The following is a 16,853-nucleotide window of genomic DNA, read 5'->3' as shown; positions in this document are numbered from 1 at the left end:
CGCGGTTAGTTCAATTTGAGCACTGTAATTTTACTAATTTGTGCGTACATTTTGGAGGTGACAAGGAAAAATCACATTTTTGGTGCAATATTACAGTGCCGATTTATTATCATAAAAATGTTTGTCTTTACACGTAAACTCACAGCAAGCACTGATTGTAAAAACGCAGGAGAGGATACTCTCAGAAAAACCAGAAAAAGAAGAAGAAGAAGAAGAGAAAAGGTCCCAAAAAATAAATAAAAAATAAAAAAAGGTGAAAAAATGGCTGGTGGTGGAGAAGGTCCAACGCTAGAGTTCACGCCAACATGGGTGGTGGCGGTGGTGTGCACGGTGATCGTGGCTATATCTCTCGCAGTAGAGCGTGCCCTACACTCCGGCGGCAAGTACTTGAAAAAGAAGAAGCAGAAACCGCTGTACGAGGCGTTGCTCAAGGTGAAGGAGGAGCTGATGCTGCTGGGGTTTATCTCTCTCCTCCTCACTGTCTTTCAGAACAGGATCACCAAAATCTGCGTGAGCCCTAAGATTATGGACAAGTGGCTGCCATGCAAACTCCACCATGACGGTCTTCTGGACGGCGAAGAAACTGCCCATTATTCCGCCACCTCCGTGTTTGGCGGCATTTTTGGACCTACCAGGAGGCTGCTGGCTGCCGGGGCGAAGGCTCAAGAGGGTTACTGTGGCAAAAAGGTATCTTCAACATAACCCAACTCCATATTTATTTATTCATTTTTTTTTTAATTTGTGCTCCTATATATGATGATCCTCTCAATGTTTTAGTGTCCGATGAATGGCTATACCAGGTATCAATCAGTTTACATACGCTACCAAGTGTTGATATTCATCAACATTTGAGCAAATATCAACACGATATTGATTAGAATATTGATATCTGGTGTCAAAGGAAGTGTGTTCTTATTTCAATTCTTTCGCCGCAGTGCTTGGGATATTTTTCTACGTCTGCTTTAATTTTTGAAATTTTCTGTGTAACTTGTCTAATTTATTTTTGTGTTTTGATATTTCTCAAATGGAGACTAATTAATGAACCTGTAGTCTGGTTCAATAGCGTACCAAATTGGAACCCTTTGATTGAATTCGAAGGGGTTTTGGGTGTGAAATCGAAGCCTCTTCAATTGAGATGAAAGTGGTTCGATAGTTCGCACCCAAAACTCATTTGTGAATTGGGATTAAGTGAATCATTTCCTATTTATCATGATTTAATGAACTGAGAAGTTGAGGACAAATTAACAAATAAATGGTCTACTTTTCTTGAAGCCATGCTGTCTATGCTAATTTTCCAGGGGGATAAGACCATAAATAGGTAGATAGATAGACATACCATAAGGAGAAACAGCTAAAATGCAAATTGATAGACATAATTTTTGAAATTCATTTTCCGGAATAAGGTACCATAAAAATTATGTGCTCTGACTATTTTCATTTTGTTTCTCCCACAGAATAAGGTACCATTGCTATCTGTTGAGGCATTCCATCACCTGCACATCTTTATCTTTGTCCTAGCCATTGTCCATGTGACCTTCTGTGCTCTCACAATTGTCTTCGGAGGTTTAAAGGTGAGCTTAAGAACACCGATTATTTTGATAAACCTTTTACTTGACGTTTATTGTTGGTGTTTTAAATGCAGTACGTTCATAGCATCCTTGGTTTTTTTGGCCATGATTCAGATACGTCAATGGAAACAATGGGAGGAGGCAAATGCAAAAGAGATTAGTGAAGTAGATGAAGGTATGAATTCTTGCTGTGTTTTCTTTGATATGTGTTATTGAATATGAGATTCATGTGATGTCCCAATTGCATGTTTATGCGTTCAACAACACAACTAGCAGGGGTTTAAGTCCATTAGAGAACGCACTGCGAGTCTTCAGATGAGCTGTCGACTGGCTTGCTGAACTACATTCTCATTTGGATAGGCTTCACACCATTGATCTTGTTGTTGCTTGTTGCTTGTATATTTCCCCAATTCGAGATTTGTGTTGGTGCAGCTCAAACAAAGATCACCCATGTTCAGGAGCATGACTTTGTCAAGGATCACTTTTGGGGTATCGGCAAAAATTATCGTGTGAAGGGATGGCTGGTAAGATACTTTTCCATTTATAATGCAATCTATCCACATATATAATTTTAAGTTTTTAACTAAGGCTAGAACTCACAGATGATAAAATAATAGTTGAGTTTAGTGCATTTCCGTTACTTTTAAGTAAAGGAAAGAATTGATGCTTGTTATTGTTTTTCAAAGAGGCCATGAACGATTTTGGTGAGTCTTGCACAATCTTGGGATAGGAACTGTTAAGGAATCTAAGAAGTTAGACCTCAGATTCACTTGAAATCAGTACAGTTTTATTGTTTTTCCAAGTGGAAATACTATAATGCTAACGCCGTTTTTGGTTTGTTATTCTGCACGCGTCCAGCATTCTTTCCTCAACCAGTTTTATGGATCAGTGTGCAGATCAGACTACTTGACTTTGCGACTTGGTTTCATCTCGGTAAGGTACCTTTACAAAAGGTTGATGAGTTCTCAGTGTGTTTATTGCCTTACTTGGCTCCTAACCTGAGTTATATTTTTTGTGTTCATTATTTCTCGCTGCAGACCCATTGCAGGGGAAACCCCAAGTTTGATTTCTACACGTACATGGTACGCACCCTTGAAGATGATTTTAAAAGAGTCGTCGGTATCAGGCAAGTTTTATCTGATATAATTTTGCCATATTGTTGTTCCTTGTGAATTCAATGGGTAATTTTTGAGACGTTTAATGCCTCTGACCAATCTGCCCTGTAAAATGGTTTTGATTTGTTTTGATTCACCATATGGTTTTCGTTGGCTGCAGTTGGTATCTTTGGATATTTGTGGTCATCTTCATGCTTATGAATGTCGATGGTATGATTCTTGTCTCAAACGAAACCACCTCCCTTTGACATTTTCATGCACTTGTGGCATAGATTGCATTGCCCGCCTTTAAGAAGAACACTATCGCCATAAATAGTGACATTCTTTTCTTTTTCGCGTGCAGGATGGCATGCATACTTCTGGATTGCATTTATTCCTTTCTTTGTAAGTGGTCTTCGCATAACCTTGATCGGGTTTTGTCAATCATTTCTCATGTGCATTACTTTCATTTAATCTGCTGTGCTTGCAAATTCAAGCATTTAATCTAACTCCTTCCATTACATTTCAGTCACTGCGTCGTTTGAGTTGTGCATAATATAGAACACTGATTGTTCTCCTTCATCATTCATCTGATTTCAGTTCCTTGCAATGTAATCAATCGTTTGTATCCTCTTTCTCCAGCTTTTGCTTGCTGTCGGAACTAAGCTGCAGCACGTAATCACCCAGTTGGCTCATGAGGTTGCTGAGAAGCATATCGCCGTAGAAGGAGAACTAATAGTTCAACCATCAGACAAGCACTTTTGGTTTGGCAAGCCCAAATTTGTTCTCTTCTTGATTCATCTGATCCTCTTCCAAAATGCTTTCGAAATGGCATTCTTTTTCTGGATATGGGTAAATACAGATTCTTCGATCCACTTCATACCGTGCGATTACAGTTAAATTGTTAAGTGAGACTGACTTCATCTTTGATCTGCTTATATTCTTTTGCAGGTTCAATATGGTTTTACATCTTGCATAATGGGAAAAGTAAGATACATTGTCCCCAGGCTTGTTATTGGGTAAACCTTCAAAGACCTTTCCCTTTTTCATTCTTCGTTCGAAAACCACTCGAAGAAAATTCAATTTAACATTTCTTGCTGCTAATCCCTCTCCTTTTAATTTTCTGTTTCATTAGGGTGTTCATTCAGGTGCTCTGCAGTTACAGTACTCTACCACTTTATGCCATTGTCACGCAGGTGCGTCGAGTTTAAAACTACAACTTGCCTTCCCTTTTCCAGTGAGTGGGGGTTTGGCAAATTTAGTAAAACATTGATGCTGATGGACAAAAAACTCCCCTTACTCAAAGCTTACATGTAAGCCCCTTCGAGGAAGACTCGAAGGCAGTTTGAGTACGATTAGAAGAGTCGATACTAGAAGGGGCTTCAAGTTAAAAAGGAGTGTCATTTGTCCACAATCATCAAATTTGGAAAGAGTCATTAACAGATAACAAAATAGTGAGTTTAGTCAAGTTTTGATGCTATTTTCCATAGTCATCAACTTTGGCTAACGTAAAGCTTTCTAAAAATGGCTAGTTTTCGTTACGATGACTAAATTTTGTCTAATTTTTTTCGGGGTGGTTGTCAAAGTTCCACGTTCTTTCAAGTTCTCCATTCTTTTCTGTTTCTGCAATGCAATGTAGATGGGAACCAAATTCAAGAAAGCAATATTCGACGAGGGTATACGCTCGGGACTTATTGGTTGGGCTCAGAAGGCAAAGAAAAGGAAGGCGAGCAGCGTCGACGGATCTGGATCCACCTCTGGTTCCTCCGTGGGAGTTCAGCTAGGCAAAGTTAACCAAAAGACGACGACCAAGGGCTGAACATCTCTTCTTCACATGATATATATCTTTTTGTAGAGTCAAATATAGCCGTAGTTCTCACCACCCTCAAGATTATTATTCTGCATAGGGGGGCCTGAATTACTCAAATGTCAAATCATATCATTTACTATGAGTTTTTATGAAATAATTCCGATTCGGAATGTAGAAATTATATTCAGGAATCAAGGTATTATGAAATATGTATCCAGTTTTTCCTAATTTTCCATACATAATTCCTTTTGGCCCTGATATAGTCAGTGTATGTGCATTTTCTAGCACACCAATGGTGTTTTTGTCAAGAGTGGTTGTTGTCTACACTAAAAATAAGAGTAATTCTGCGGAGACTATATTTATAGGTTAAATTTGCAAACTAAATGATGTGTCACTAAAAAAAATAAACACGTTAATCAACGCTTAAGTAATAATCTAATATCTCTAGCATTGATTTTGACCTAATAAGATGATTTACAAGGAAATAAAATTTGGACTTTTAATTTACTCTAATGAACAATGTAGGCCTATATTGTTTTTGACTAGTCAAAGATACCAAAATCTCAGCCTTCCCTCTCGATTGCAATGAACATTAAATGCAACGCACGTTAGTGTTTCTGGAGGGAAGATGATTACGGGTTTAGGCAAAATACCACTTACAGCCAAGACCTTAGAACTTTAGGAACCTTCCTTTAAACTCTAAGATCAATTAGAATTTGCTCTGTTACCATCTCTTTTGCGTAGTATCGATTTACCAGCCTTAAGACAGTTATTCTCTTTGATTGTAACTCTTTACAAGGAAGCATCTTTAACCAAATCTGATGGTCTAATATCCAATCCGATAAAAGTTGTATCAATTGTTCTTAGCTCAAATCTGAGAGTGGCAGCCCATATGAGACCAATTCATATGGCTGCTCATCTAGGAGGAGTGCCATTTGGAAGAGTATGGTTGATGGAGAGGCATCTGTGAACGTTTTGCCTCTCAAAGTGTTAAGAAAATTGAGCCTATTACATGCTGATTTAATCTCTATATAGTTAACAGCATCAAATTTTTCTGGGGGCATCACCAAAAGCTATGGTGTTATGCCTTTAGGGGTTGACTTGGGATCAAAGAAACTTATGGTGGCTTTCTTTATTGGGGAAAACACATCCACTTGTAATGCATTGTTGGGCATAGATTGGATCCAACAACCATTATGTTTACACTTGTTGGATCCAATGAAGATACGTGTTCCATGCTTAGAGGATTTTACGAATTAGGACATGCCAACTCATGGCCAGTTTTCCCCTCTGCCAACATTTCAAAGGCAAACTTCTACAATTTAGATGTGCAGTGACGGAGTCAGAATTTTATCCTAATGGAGGCATAATAATAATATTATCAATCAAGGTACCCATAGAGATGTATCATATCAAATTCAACTTCTTATGTAAACCGAGGCCAATGCATATTCTGAGAAAATGTTGTTAATGCTCATTCCACCATTCTCTAAGAAAAATACGCACCTCCTATGCATATTGGACTCTTGATACAAATCTTTAATATGTAGTGCATTACCCTTAACTATCTACAAAAGCATACTAAAAGAACGTGGCCTTCAATATCCTTCTCTTTTCTAGATTTCTTTAGGGTCAAGCATGATAACTAAAGAGAGACAATTGGTGTTATTGGAGTTCTTGTGATCCCAATGACCCCACATTTTCCCCGCTACTGCATATGTGGGAGTATTTCGATACACGTGAGCTGATAAGAACGGCCGCTCTACTTAGGTGATGATCCCAAAGCTTTTGAAGCATGGTGAGTCCATGACTCAGGAGGAGCGGGACAGACCTTTCCTCATTCCAAGTCTCAAATCTCCATATTAGGTACATCTAACAAGAGAAAGATCATGTGGTAGCAATCTAATCAAAAGACTCTTGATTAACCGCTACAACCTTGATCGTCTTTGCCACCAACTTCCCAAAAATCTCTTGGAGTAACCTAAGCTGGATTATAAAAATAGTAATGATAATTGTTGACTTCATTTATGCTATGTTTGGACGTGTGAAATAAACTTGGAATTTGGATAAAAGTTAGAATTTATAGGTTGACATGCACCAATTCCTTTGTTTGGATTCATAAACATAGAAATTTAGAATTTTTGCGAGGAAAAAAAACTTGGAATTCAGAACCTCTAATTTCTAAGTTTAAATTTCATGTAAATAGATGTCATTTCCCAATTTCTATGATTGAAAGTTTAAAAATAACAAATTTTGTATTTAATTTTATTGTTCTTTTAAGTTAACCAAATAAGAAAATTCACAAATTCTAAAAAATAAAATCTAGTCATTTTAAAATCCTTAGTAATTTTAAATTTCTTTATCCAAAAATAAAGTTAAGGAATTGACTACAATACTTACACATATTTAATAGGATAACCATCCGACATTGGATGTAAAAATACAGACTAACTAGATACTGACAAGGACTAAAGTGGAAAATTAACAAAGAATTTGGAGGCAAATATCGAAAAATAAACCCCACGGCCGATGGATCACGAGTCACCCGATCAACCCGATCCAATTCTCCCCCCTTCCAAATTTTCAATGCTTTTGTTTCACCATTTTTCCGCCGGAAAAACCCAGGTAAACCCTAACAAACGCTATGACTCTCCACTCCATTGTCATACAGAAGCTTCTCAGCACCAATGCCCATTTGGGCCGCCGTGTCGCCGCCCACCACTTCAAGCAGTTCACCTACGGAACCCGCAATGGCATGGCCATCATCGACTCGGACCGCACCCTCATCTGCCTCCGCAGCGCCGCCGCGTTCATTGCTGCCCTCGCCCAGCAGAAGGCCCGCTTCATGTTCGTCAACACCAACTCCCTCTGGGACGAAATCATCGAGCAGATGACCAAGAAGATTGGGTGCTACAGCCCCTCCATGAACATGCTCTGGCGCACCGGCGGCTTCCTCACCAACAGCCACAGTCCCAAGAAATTCCGGTCCCGCCATAAGAAGATATGCTTCGGCCCCACCCAGCCGCCCGATTGCCTTGTGGTTTTTGACACGGATCGTAAATCTTCGGTGATTCTGGAGGCCGATAGGTTGCAGATTCCAATTGTTTCGCTTGTTGATTCGGCAATGCCATTGGAGTACTATAAGAAGATCACGTATCCAATTCCGGCCAACGAGTCGGTTCAGTTCGTGTACTTGGTGTGCAATTTGATTACCAAGACTTTTCTGCTTCAGCAGAAGAGGAATGGTGCCGTTGCAGTAGAGGAGGAAACGAGGTGCGTCTCGCGTTGTTTGTGTTTATTGAGTTGCTCTCTACTGAAACTTTGTGGTGAAATTTGATTGTGTGTTTTATGTTGAAGGGAGCAAGTGGAGAGTACAGAGGAGAGTAAGAGTACCAACAAGGCTGAGTTGCTTGTGCTTCCTTACAACTTGTTACCTATTTCTCCTGGTAACATGGATATACATTTCGTTTTCTTTAATCAATTTCACCAAAAGTAATCAATTGTTAGAGGAATTTCTTTTCGTGCGCGTGTGAGAGTGCAGGTGTTGAAGAAACTGAGGAGCTCTTAGACAAGCTTGTAGTGCTCAAGTTCAATGGAGCTTCGGGCACAAGCTTGGGATTCCATGGCCCCAAGTATGCGCTCATACTCAATTACTTGGACATTTTTCTTTTCTCACTTATTGGATTCTTGGGCTAACTTAGTGTACTTGGTTTGTGCCTGTATTTTTCTAATTTTTGTCCTGGTTGGTTTTTCTAATTTTTGTTCTGGTTGGTTTTGTAGCAAATTTACTGTAATTATATTTATTTTAAATTTATTTTTAATGCAGGTCCGCTATTGAAATCCGTGATGGGTTGACATCTTTAGGCTTAATTGTTAAGCAAATTGAGGTCGGTTTGAACCACTTTCTATCCGTATTTGTGTTGCTTTCAAAATTGCATAATATATTCTGTGATCTGCACTTCAGATACCATAACATCACCGCTCCAATTTCTTTCAGTCTCTCCGTTCTAAGTACAGATGCAGTGTTCCTTTGCTCCTGATGAACACACCAACGACACACGAAGATACTGTCAAGGTGAATTTCCTTTGCATTTCCCTGTATGTTCATACTTTTGGATCCTATGGTTTTTTGCTCATATCAGCTTGTGTAATATAGGTCGTGGAGAAATATTCCAATTCAAACATCGATATTCATTCTCTTAAGCAGGTTTTTAGCTCCAACTTGTATTATTTTTTAATAGTAGTTTATGTTCTTTTTTTCTTTCCCTTTTTGGGTTATTGGAAGCTTGGATTGGGAATTACTTGTGAATGTATATCTTCGAATTTATACAGACCCAACAACCACAGCTCAAGTCACATGGAGTAGAACAGGGTGGTGAAGATGAACTGTATGTCATCTTTCTTATGCCTTTTCGACATTATTAATTTTTTTAACTAATATATACAAAATCTTTCGATTTTGATGGCAGACAACACATTTTCAGAATAGATTTACATTTTCAGAATAGATTAAGTGTTATTGGCTCCTAGTAATTTGCTATGTCTTGTCCTGTGCGAGGATGGGAATTTTTTTGTTCGTCTACTTCTCTTTTCATCTTGATTATGTGCACTGTCTAGGGATCTATCCATATAGACAACTGTAATATCTAAGTATACCATCCAATGCATATCTCATGCCCATATAATCACCAATTGATTTCTTTTGACAGTTAATATATTTATATCAGTTATACTACTTTTGTGTATATGTGAAGATATCCTTCTGGTCATGGAGCATTGTTCCTTTCCCTTGTGAAAAGTGGAACTCTTGATGTCCTACTATCACAGGTTTGTATAGTAATGCAGCAGTGGTGATACTCTCCATGTTTTTTTTTTTTATTTACATTTTCATCTGAACTTCTGAGAAACATCAATTGGAATCAATCCATAAAGAAGTACCCGGCGAGAGGTGGTATCTAAAGGTAAACTTGACTAAACTTCTTCAGCTTTCCTTTTCAGGGTAAGGAGTATATCCTTCTGGTTAACTCAGCCAATGTGGCTGCTACAATTGACCCAAGTATCCTTGTCGTCGTTTTTTTCTTTTATTAGTGTAGTCCTCTTTGATACTTTCATTTATTTTGTGCTTTTGTTCTTTTTTGGGCCCAATCTTAGATCCTTGTGTCCCTTAAGTGGATGTGTAGAAATTTTAAACCATTTGATTGAAAACAAAATTGAATATTGTATGGAGGTAACAATTAACCCTTCCTTTTTCTTTGGTTTATTTTTCCATTTTCTGTGGTAAATATTGTAATTCCGATTTTACCCTTCCAACAGGTCACACCTACCTTTTATGATTCAGATTTTAACAACATTGGTTCACGCCTACAGAAGTTTGAGGTAAGTTGTTTAAATGGTTCTATATGACTTTCCTCTTATCTTCAATCCAGTAAAATTGTGATTGGACTGCTCAATGGTAGTATTTTCAAGGGTGGTTAGTTTTTCACTTCTTATAATCTTGTGATGCAATTTATAAATATTTGAACTTTTGAGTGATAGGTTAAACTTGAAATTCTTTAATGACTCCACATCTTGTATAGGTCCTATTTTCATTTTAAGTTGGTTGTAGGAGTCAGATTCAAGTTTAGGGGAAGCCTTGAAAAGGAAGAAACTGCTTAGATAGATTTGGAAACCTGTTCATAAAGCTGCACGTTGTGCCGTAATTGACCATAACCTGGAGTTCTAGATTAAACTACTGAAAAGTTATTTTCATGGCGGAAACCTTCCATCCATTTGTGCTATGATCCATCCAGTGTGTAGGGAGTTAGGTTGGAGGATATACCTTTTTCTTCCTTTGCTCTGGATAGGAAATGATTTTGAAGTGTTATTTTTGACCAAAAGAACCGAGCTATACATTTGGATATGCTTGTGGTGTAAATTCGCATACAACTGGCTACTGATGGTTTTAACAACAACATATTGGTGATGAACATAATTATCTAACCCAAACTAACTTCAGGTAAGATGAGTTGTCATTTGTCAATGACTCAAAATCCAAATATGTTCATAATCCTAAAATACTATACGCTCTTTTGCGAGACAATAAATTTGGATAGCATCAACCTTGCTAATTGGAGCTGCAACATGGATTTGGGCTATTGTTATTTTGAGAACCCTCCTGAGTCCTAATTGGGTTGATCTGCTGTGTTATGGAGGATCTGTTAGGCTCGTTTTATTGCTGAGAGAAATTGATTGTTGTTTTCTGGGGTGTTTTTATACCCATGTTCACCGAGAGAATAATTTACTATATAATTTCTAGAAGTGAACTTTTAAATCTAGTTTTGTTCCTAATCCAAAATGCTCTGTTTTGCTGAAGTAAACTTGTTTTGGTTAACTTGGCTTTGTTTTTGTTAACCATTGATGGGTAGATTTTATTTGGGGGAAGGATCCATGACACCACATTTCAGACACAAGTTTTCAGCCTTCAATTTCGTCATCATCAGTATATGGATTAGTTTTTGAACAGTCTATGATTGAACTCAGTCAATTGTATAAGTAACTCATATGGTCAATGTCAACAACAATCAGACACACTTCCATTACAATTTAGAATGGTAGCCCAAATCTGGGAGAAGGAGACCAACAGAAACCAATAGCTTAGGGTTTCTGCGTGAAGAGGAGGAGGAGGGTTAAATTTGATCTCTTCGATTTTCAAGGAACGAGAGAAAAATAAAATAAAATAAAATGTTTCAGATTTATTATTTCAAAGTTTATTTATTTAAAAAATATCAATTAAACTTGGCATATCAAATTCAATCTCATCCGTTCATAATGGGCTAATCCAATGGCATAATAGTTTTGTCTAAACTTGTGTCTAAAATGTGGTGTCATGGATCCCTCCCCATTTTATTTTTTTCTTAATATGTTAAATAATAGGTAATTAATATTTCTTCCCATAATATAATGCAGCTTGCGGAAATAGCTCAGAATTTTGTCAAACATGTAAGTTGTGACTTATTCCTTTTCTTTTTGGTCTTCTCTTTTGGTTATGTTTTGTTTTATATCTCACTTTCTCGGTTTGAAATTCTATTTTGTGCTGATTATACTTGTTGTGTTTTAATGATTAACTTGATTTTAGTATCATTTCTATTAAATGACTCTTTTGTGTTATGTGCTTGTTGATGCATCCAAGTCAATGGACAAATTCAAACTTGTTGATACTGGCAGCTTGTAAGTTGAAATAGCAAGTCTTTTACATTGCTTCTGCAACTGAATAATATGTTTAATTTCACATTTGTGCTATTTTGTACAGGTGGGTCAATTTGAAAGCCGTTAAAAGGCTTTTGGATACAGATGCACTAAAGATAGAAGATATCCCTGTTTCGAAGGTACCATACCCCATAATCTGTAGAACTTCCCTAGTAATTACTAAAAATACTGTTCCCTTTTAACAGGGAACGGATAGTGATGAAATTCCTTTGCAAGAAACAGCAGCTGGTTCAGCAATACGGGTATTTTTCGTCCGATGATCATTACTTGTCATTTCTTTCAATGGTTATTGTTTCAATGTTTTTATGTAATGTAACTTTTATGTCTGTACCAGTTCTTTGATCGTGCTATTGGTATCAATGTCCCCCATTCTCGATCTCTTTCAATCAATAAAACATCAGACCTACTTCTTTTAAAGGTGATGTTAGCACTGCTCTAACCCATACGTTCAATATTAACAAGTGAAATATTACTCTCTGTAGAGCTTTAAATTTTTAGTTTTTGTTATATCTCATTTATGTACTTCTACAGTCAGATATCTACATCTGCGATGAAGGAGTTCTAGTTCGGAATATAGCTAGAACTAATCCCAAAGATCCTCTTATTGAATTAGGACCACAATTTGAAAAGGTAAAGATCTGTTTCATCATGGCAATTTCCATTCCTTTATCTGTTGCTATTTGTCTTTAATAGCTTTATTTATTTTATCTCCTTCAGGTCAGTGACCTCCTAAGTCGATTTAAGTCCATACCCGATATTATTGACCTGGATAGCTTGAAGGTGACTGGTGATGTGTGGTTTGGAGCTGGTATAACTCTCAAGGTATTGTTAATGTTCTGCCGGAATTTGTTTCAAATTTGTACGAACTTTGTGCCCAAGCATATTCTGAATTGTAACCTTTTAGCTTTATGGAGTTTATTTTATTTACTTTGTGATATCGGTGGTAAAAGACCTCAGAATCTTACTGGAAAACAAATTGCTAGTTCTGGCAGTATCTATGATTATACGCATGACTCGGGCATTGATATCAGAGCAGAACACATGTACCATGCATTGGACTCATATTCATTCAAGTTCATTCATTCATTTATCCTTTCATATAAAATTAATTTTCTTGAAGAGCATATTGCCATCAATCTTTCCACTGTTTCTCGCTGTTTATTTGTCGATTCAACACCAGCAATAACTCATTTCTTTTCTTATGGTTGATTTACTTCTCAAGGGGAAAGTAACTATTATTGCAAAACCCGGAGTGAAATTGGAAATTCCTGACGGACTGGTAATAGAGAATAAGGTAAGTCACTTTTATTTATCTATTCTTTGTTTATCGATCCTCTATGATCTTCCACTTTTATCTGCTAACGTATTCTGTTACACTGCCCAGGACATCAATGACCCTTCAGACATTTGACAAGGAGATGCGTTGCTCAGAAAATGTTAGTGAAAATGTGAGTTGACCTGCCGAACATCTACCTCTGGAGTCCTTGTAGCTAGCAGCATGCTTTGACACTGCTACAAATTCCGTTAAATATTCCATTATTTGTTTTGAGAAACAGAGATACGGAGGAGCTCTTCACCGGCGCAGTATTTATTTTGGCCGAGAATTAGAGAGGTCTGCGTGACCAAATAAGCTTCGTGTTAAATTGTTTATTGGAAGAGGTAGTATCACAGCAAAAGGTTGTAGAATAGTTCCATTCGGTTTGTTTACTGACTGATTTTTTCAGCTGTAATCTGATTTTAGTTCTAAAGTGCGGCGTAAGGAGCTTAAATCTCTGTAACGGAATTGGTATATCAAGTGGTTCTCGTTTGAAGTTTCTTCAATGAAGGTAAATGCTAGTTACCTTTCAGTTTTAGGAGAATTTTTTAGTATGATCGTCACGCTGTTCTTTGTTTCTGACCGTATGATATGACATGGGTGACACAGTTTTCCTTTTTACCCTTTTCACTGTGTAGAATCCACCAACATTTTGCGTGGTGACCCAAATTAACAAAAGAATCTTTTCTGTGTACCCTATCTGATTAGACCCAATGAATGCATCAAGAAAATAGTTAGGCTTAATTGGATTATTAGGTAATAGGGTAGTTGGACGATAATCTATGTGGTAAAAATACTAGGATTTAAGCTTATGTGGTGAAATCTGTTAAGATTTAAATCCAAAATTGAAATTTTTTGTTAACTCTGTTAATTTTTAGCACATAAAAGCTCATATGTGAGATTAAAAAAATAAAATTAGCCTTATATGTTTACAATTAATAGAGAGTTTCATTTTAGCCTAATATGTGGTTCACGTGTTAATTAATGGAGAGTTGATGAAATTTTTAACTTTGGGCTTAAATCCTAACAGATTTCACCACATGGGCTTAAATCCTAGTTTTCGCCTGTATCTTTCGTTACAATTGGATGTTTAAATGATTTTGAATTTGTTTAATTTTTTGTAATGGTTATTCATTTTGAATTAAATTATAAACGGTTTGGATGGTTGGCAAAAGTTATAGAGTGAGCTATGCAAGTGTCAACATTCAGGAAATGATTCATGGTCATCGTGACATCTAGGTCAAGTTATAATGTCATACGTGAGTTTTTCTCTATATAACATTGTATTGAACTCATCACATGGCAATAAATCCGTTTTATGTTATTTTCCTCTCCATATATAACAAAATATGATTTGAGGTAAAAGTAAAAGTGATTTAAACCCATCCCCTTTTTTCATCTTAATCTACTAAATCAAGAAATTTGTGTCGTTGAAATTTCATTCAACGATTGAAGTTATTATAACTTTTAAAGTGGGTCTTTATTTGTAGTCGTTTAATCAAATTTCAATAGCACGGATTTCTTAATTGGATGAATTAGGAGGAAGGAGAGGATCCTTTCTATCCCCTTCTACTCAATTTTTATTTTTCAGCCCTACTGTAGTTTGGGTGGTCCCACATATCAGTACAGTATAGTAGATAAGAAACAAGGCCACCCGCCCTGCAGTCCTCTTCCTCTCTCTCAACCCAAAAACCAGACAGCCATGTCAATCCTTTCCATTTCTTCACCTTCTTCTTCCTCCGCTCTCCTCCCCAATGTCCTTTTCTCCTCCAAATCCTCCGCATTCCTCACCCCGCCACTCCAAATCGCGGTCGCAAAATCCCACAAAAAGCGACCGACGGGAGTCACCATGAGCATGGAGGCCGGCATCGGAGTCATGGCCACGAAGCTCGGCATGATGAGCTTCTTCGAGCCGACCGGCAAAGTCGTCCCGGTTACCGTCGTGGGTTTCAAGGAGGGCAACATCGTCACCCAGGTAAAAACCCAGGCCACCGACGGCTACGACGCCGTCCAAATCGGTTACCGTCGGGTCCGTGACCGGAAGCTGACGAAGCCCGAAATGGGTCACCTCCAGAAAGCCGGCTCGATCCCCCTCCGCCACCTCCAGGAGTTCCGGCTGCAAGACGTCGAAGGATTCGAGCCGAACCAGAAGCTCTCCTTCGACGAGCTTTTCAAAGAGGGTGACATCGTCGACGTCTCTGGAACCACAATCGGAAAGGGGTTTCAGGGAGGAATCAAGCGGCACAATTTCAAGCGGGGGCTGATGACCCACGGATCCAAAAGCCACAGAGCTCTGGGTTCAATCGGTGCCGGAACAACGCCTGGAAGGGTGTACAAGGGGAAGAAGATGCCGGGGAGAATGGGAGGGACCAAGACCAAGATCAGGAAGCTGAAGATTGTGAAGATCGATAAGGAGCTCAATGTTGTGATGATCAAAGGCGCCCTGCCTGGTAAGCCTGGAAACCTTCTCCGCATTGCTCCTGCTAAAATTGTGGGCAAGAACATTCCCAAGAGCTAGTTTGGTTCCTTTTTTTTGTTTATGTTGTTTTTTTTCTGTGAATTTTTGTATCGGCATTGACTCGCATGAATGAATGTTAAGTAATGTTTTGTGAATTTGTGGAAATATGGAAAGATATATCGAATCTCAATATCGATATTAATTGTTATGGCGGAAATAATAGAAATTTTAAAATGAAATTTTAGGGATTTTTAAACATTAGGTTGGGTGAAATACAAGAGTTTCTATGATATTTAATAGATGTGTTAGAAATATCGGCAAAATTTGTCGATTTTATTCTAATCTTAACAGTTTCTTCGATATAAGGTGAAGCTTAGACTTCATCCCTCATTTTTATATCTTTCTCTAATTTTTTTGGATATTTTCTTGGAAATATCGATCTTATCGAAACCTTTTTAAACACACATTCACTTGAATGCTAGATGGTCGAAATGTTAATATAATCTTTTGTGAAACTATCTTCGATTTCAATGGAAAAAATGTTTGCGGAATTTGTGATAGAAAGCAACAATTTTGGCACAAGGATAAATTGAGTCGTCTTCGAAAAACCAGGAAATCAACCAAAAGAGGCGTTGTCTGTATTTCTGTATTGTATGTCTCAAGTGATTTGGCTGCGTAGGATCATGCATTTTGACATGGTTGTTCAGAGCTTATAGCAAATTCAGAATGTTATATTACTCGACAAAATGATATAACAAAATGACAATGTTATCGCTATTTGAAAATCAATTAATGTCATCCCTTAAATTTGATGTTGCACATGAATTTGGTCATTACGTTTAGACTCTGTTAAGTATGCTGTTTGTGTAATCGATCGAAAACCCAATTGACACAAATCCGTGATTTGGAAAATTCGCAAACCCTAACCCCCTAAAGTTCAAATCCCGCAAGTCGTATCTCAATTGCCATTTCTGCAGAAAGTCATCGAAGCGGTCAGGGCTCCGAACAACAATGGGATGAAACAGAAAACACTACGAAATTGAAAGAGAGAAACGAAACCTCATCCGCTGCAGCATTGCCCCATTTTTTTCTTCGTAGGTCCAACGCAGAGACCAGAGCAATAGCCAAATCATTGTTTTTTGTGTTTTCTTTATTTCTAAAATTATTTTGTTTGGTTTCTAATTGCATTTTAATTTTTTTTATATTGATACGTGGCGTTTAATCATTGATTGTATGGGCCTTTTACGAGTCACATTAATAAATTACTAGAAAATTTGACGGATTTGGGACAACAAGGATCAAATTAATGTGCGGTAGTTAATTTTAGGGTCAACATTGATCAAATTTTAAATTAAGAGACTAA

The 16,853-nt window shown here is 37.6% G+C and overlaps 3 protein-coding genes across 8 annotated transcripts; all 3 read left to right on the top strand.

Annotated features, from left to right (window-relative positions):
- On the top strand, window positions 1-4,730 carry LOC103951653 (MLO-like protein 1). 2 transcript variants are annotated; one of them, XM_048586401.1, is made up of 12 exons: window positions 26-687; window positions 1,455-1,571; window positions 1,683-1,743; window positions 2,001-2,092; window positions 2,427-2,501; window positions 2,606-2,694; window positions 2,844-2,893; window positions 3,027-3,067; window positions 3,305-3,514; window positions 3,614-3,681; window positions 3,798-3,858; window positions 4,302-4,730. In XM_048586401.1, the coding sequence occupies exons 1-12, from the start codon at window positions 262-264 to the stop codon at window positions 4,479-4,481; spliced, it is 1,470 nt and encodes a 489-aa protein (XP_048442358.1). In that variant the 5' UTR covers window positions 26-261; the 3' UTR covers window positions 4,482-4,730. The 2 variants fall into 2 exon arrangements, with proteins under 2 accessions (XP_048442359.1, XP_048442358.1); XM_048586402.1 differs by lacking the exon at window positions 3,798-3,858 and having other exon boundaries at window positions 1-687.
- A 2,288-nt stretch (window positions 4,731-7,018) lies between these two features.
- LOC103951651 (ribosomal protein S2, mitochondrial) lies at window positions 7,019-13,570 on the top strand. 5 transcript variants are annotated; one of them, XR_007258939.1, is made up of 22 exons: window positions 7,024-7,745; window positions 7,830-7,918; window positions 8,014-8,104; window positions 8,299-8,359; window positions 8,470-8,547; window positions 8,629-8,679; window positions 8,805-8,860; window positions 9,227-9,299; window positions 9,471-9,528; window positions 9,653-9,699; window positions 9,786-9,848; window positions 11,418-11,450; window positions 11,641-11,678; window positions 11,761-11,836; window positions 11,903-11,959; window positions 12,052-12,135; window positions 12,249-12,347; window positions 12,435-12,539; window positions 12,940-13,011; window positions 13,102-13,165; window positions 13,274-13,376; window positions 13,459-13,570. XR_007258939.1 is itself a non-coding variant. In XM_009363082.3 (21 exons), the coding sequence occupies exons 1-20, from the start codon at window positions 7,117-7,119 to the stop codon at window positions 13,126-13,128; spliced, it is 1,887 nt and encodes a 628-aa protein (XP_009361357.2). In that variant the 5' UTR covers window positions 7,024-7,116; the 3' UTR covers window positions 13,129-13,165; window positions 13,274-13,570. The 5 variants fall into 5 exon arrangements, 4 of the variants coding, with proteins under 4 accessions (XP_048441988.1, XP_048441986.1, XP_009361357.2 ...); XM_009363082.3 differs by having other exon boundaries at window positions 13,274-13,570; XM_048586028.1 differs by lacking the exons at window positions 9,471-9,528; window positions 9,653-9,699 and having other exon boundaries at window positions 7,025-7,745; window positions 13,102-13,570.
- Window positions 13,571-13,713: 143 nt separating this feature from the next.
- LOC103951650 (50S ribosomal protein L3, chloroplastic) lies at window positions 13,714-15,645 on the top strand. Its single transcript, XM_009363080.3, has one exon. It carries the CDS (start codon window positions 14,735-14,737, stop codon window positions 15,548-15,550), a length of 816 nt encoding a protein of 271 aa, XP_009361355.2. The 5' UTR covers window positions 13,714-14,734; the 3' UTR covers window positions 15,551-15,645.
- Window positions 15,646-16,853: the final 1,208 nt, after the last annotated feature.

The sequence above is a fragment of a genome, unplaced genomic scaffold (genome assembly GCF_019419815.1).
Source record: "Pyrus x bretschneideri cultivar Hongxiangsu unplaced genomic scaffold, Pyrus_bretschneideri_v1 Contig24, whole genome shotgun sequence".
NCBI lineage: Eukaryota > Viridiplantae > Streptophyta > Magnoliopsida > Rosales > Rosaceae > Pyrus > Pyrus x bretschneideri.
The sequence above is the reverse complement of the archived record's forward strand: the minus strand, read 5'-3'. Positions and strand labels throughout refer to the sequence as shown.

Bases quoted from the DNA above. Each gene is read 5' to 3' on its own strand.
- LOC103951651 (XM_009363082.3), top strand. From the start codon at position 7,117: ATGACTCTCCACTCCATTGTCATACAGAAGCTTCTCAGCACCAATGCC. The intron at 9,300-9,470 runs GTTTGTATAGTA...TTTCCTTTTCAG, and splicing joins TTGATGTCCTACTATCACAG to GGTAAGGAGTATATCCTTCT. The intron at 11,960-12,051 runs GTATTTTTCGTC...TGTCTGTACCAG, and splicing joins CAGCTGGTTCAGCAATACGG to TTCTTTGATCGTGCTATTGG.
- LOC103951653 (XM_048586401.1), top strand. From the start codon at position 262: ATGGCTGGTGGTGGAGAAGGTCCAACGCTAGAGTTCACGCCAACATGG. The intron at 688-1,454 runs GTATCTTCAACA...TTTCTCCCACAG, and splicing joins AGGGTTACTGTGGCAAAAAG to AATAAGGTACCATTGCTATC. The intron at 2,695-2,843 runs GCAAGTTTTATC...CGTTGGCTGCAG, and splicing joins AAAAGAGTCGTCGGTATCAG to TTGGTATCTTTGGATATTTG.
- LOC103951650 (XM_009363080.3), top strand. From the start codon at position 14,735: ATGTCAATCCTTTCCATTTCTTCACCTTCTTCTTCCTCCGCTCTCCTC.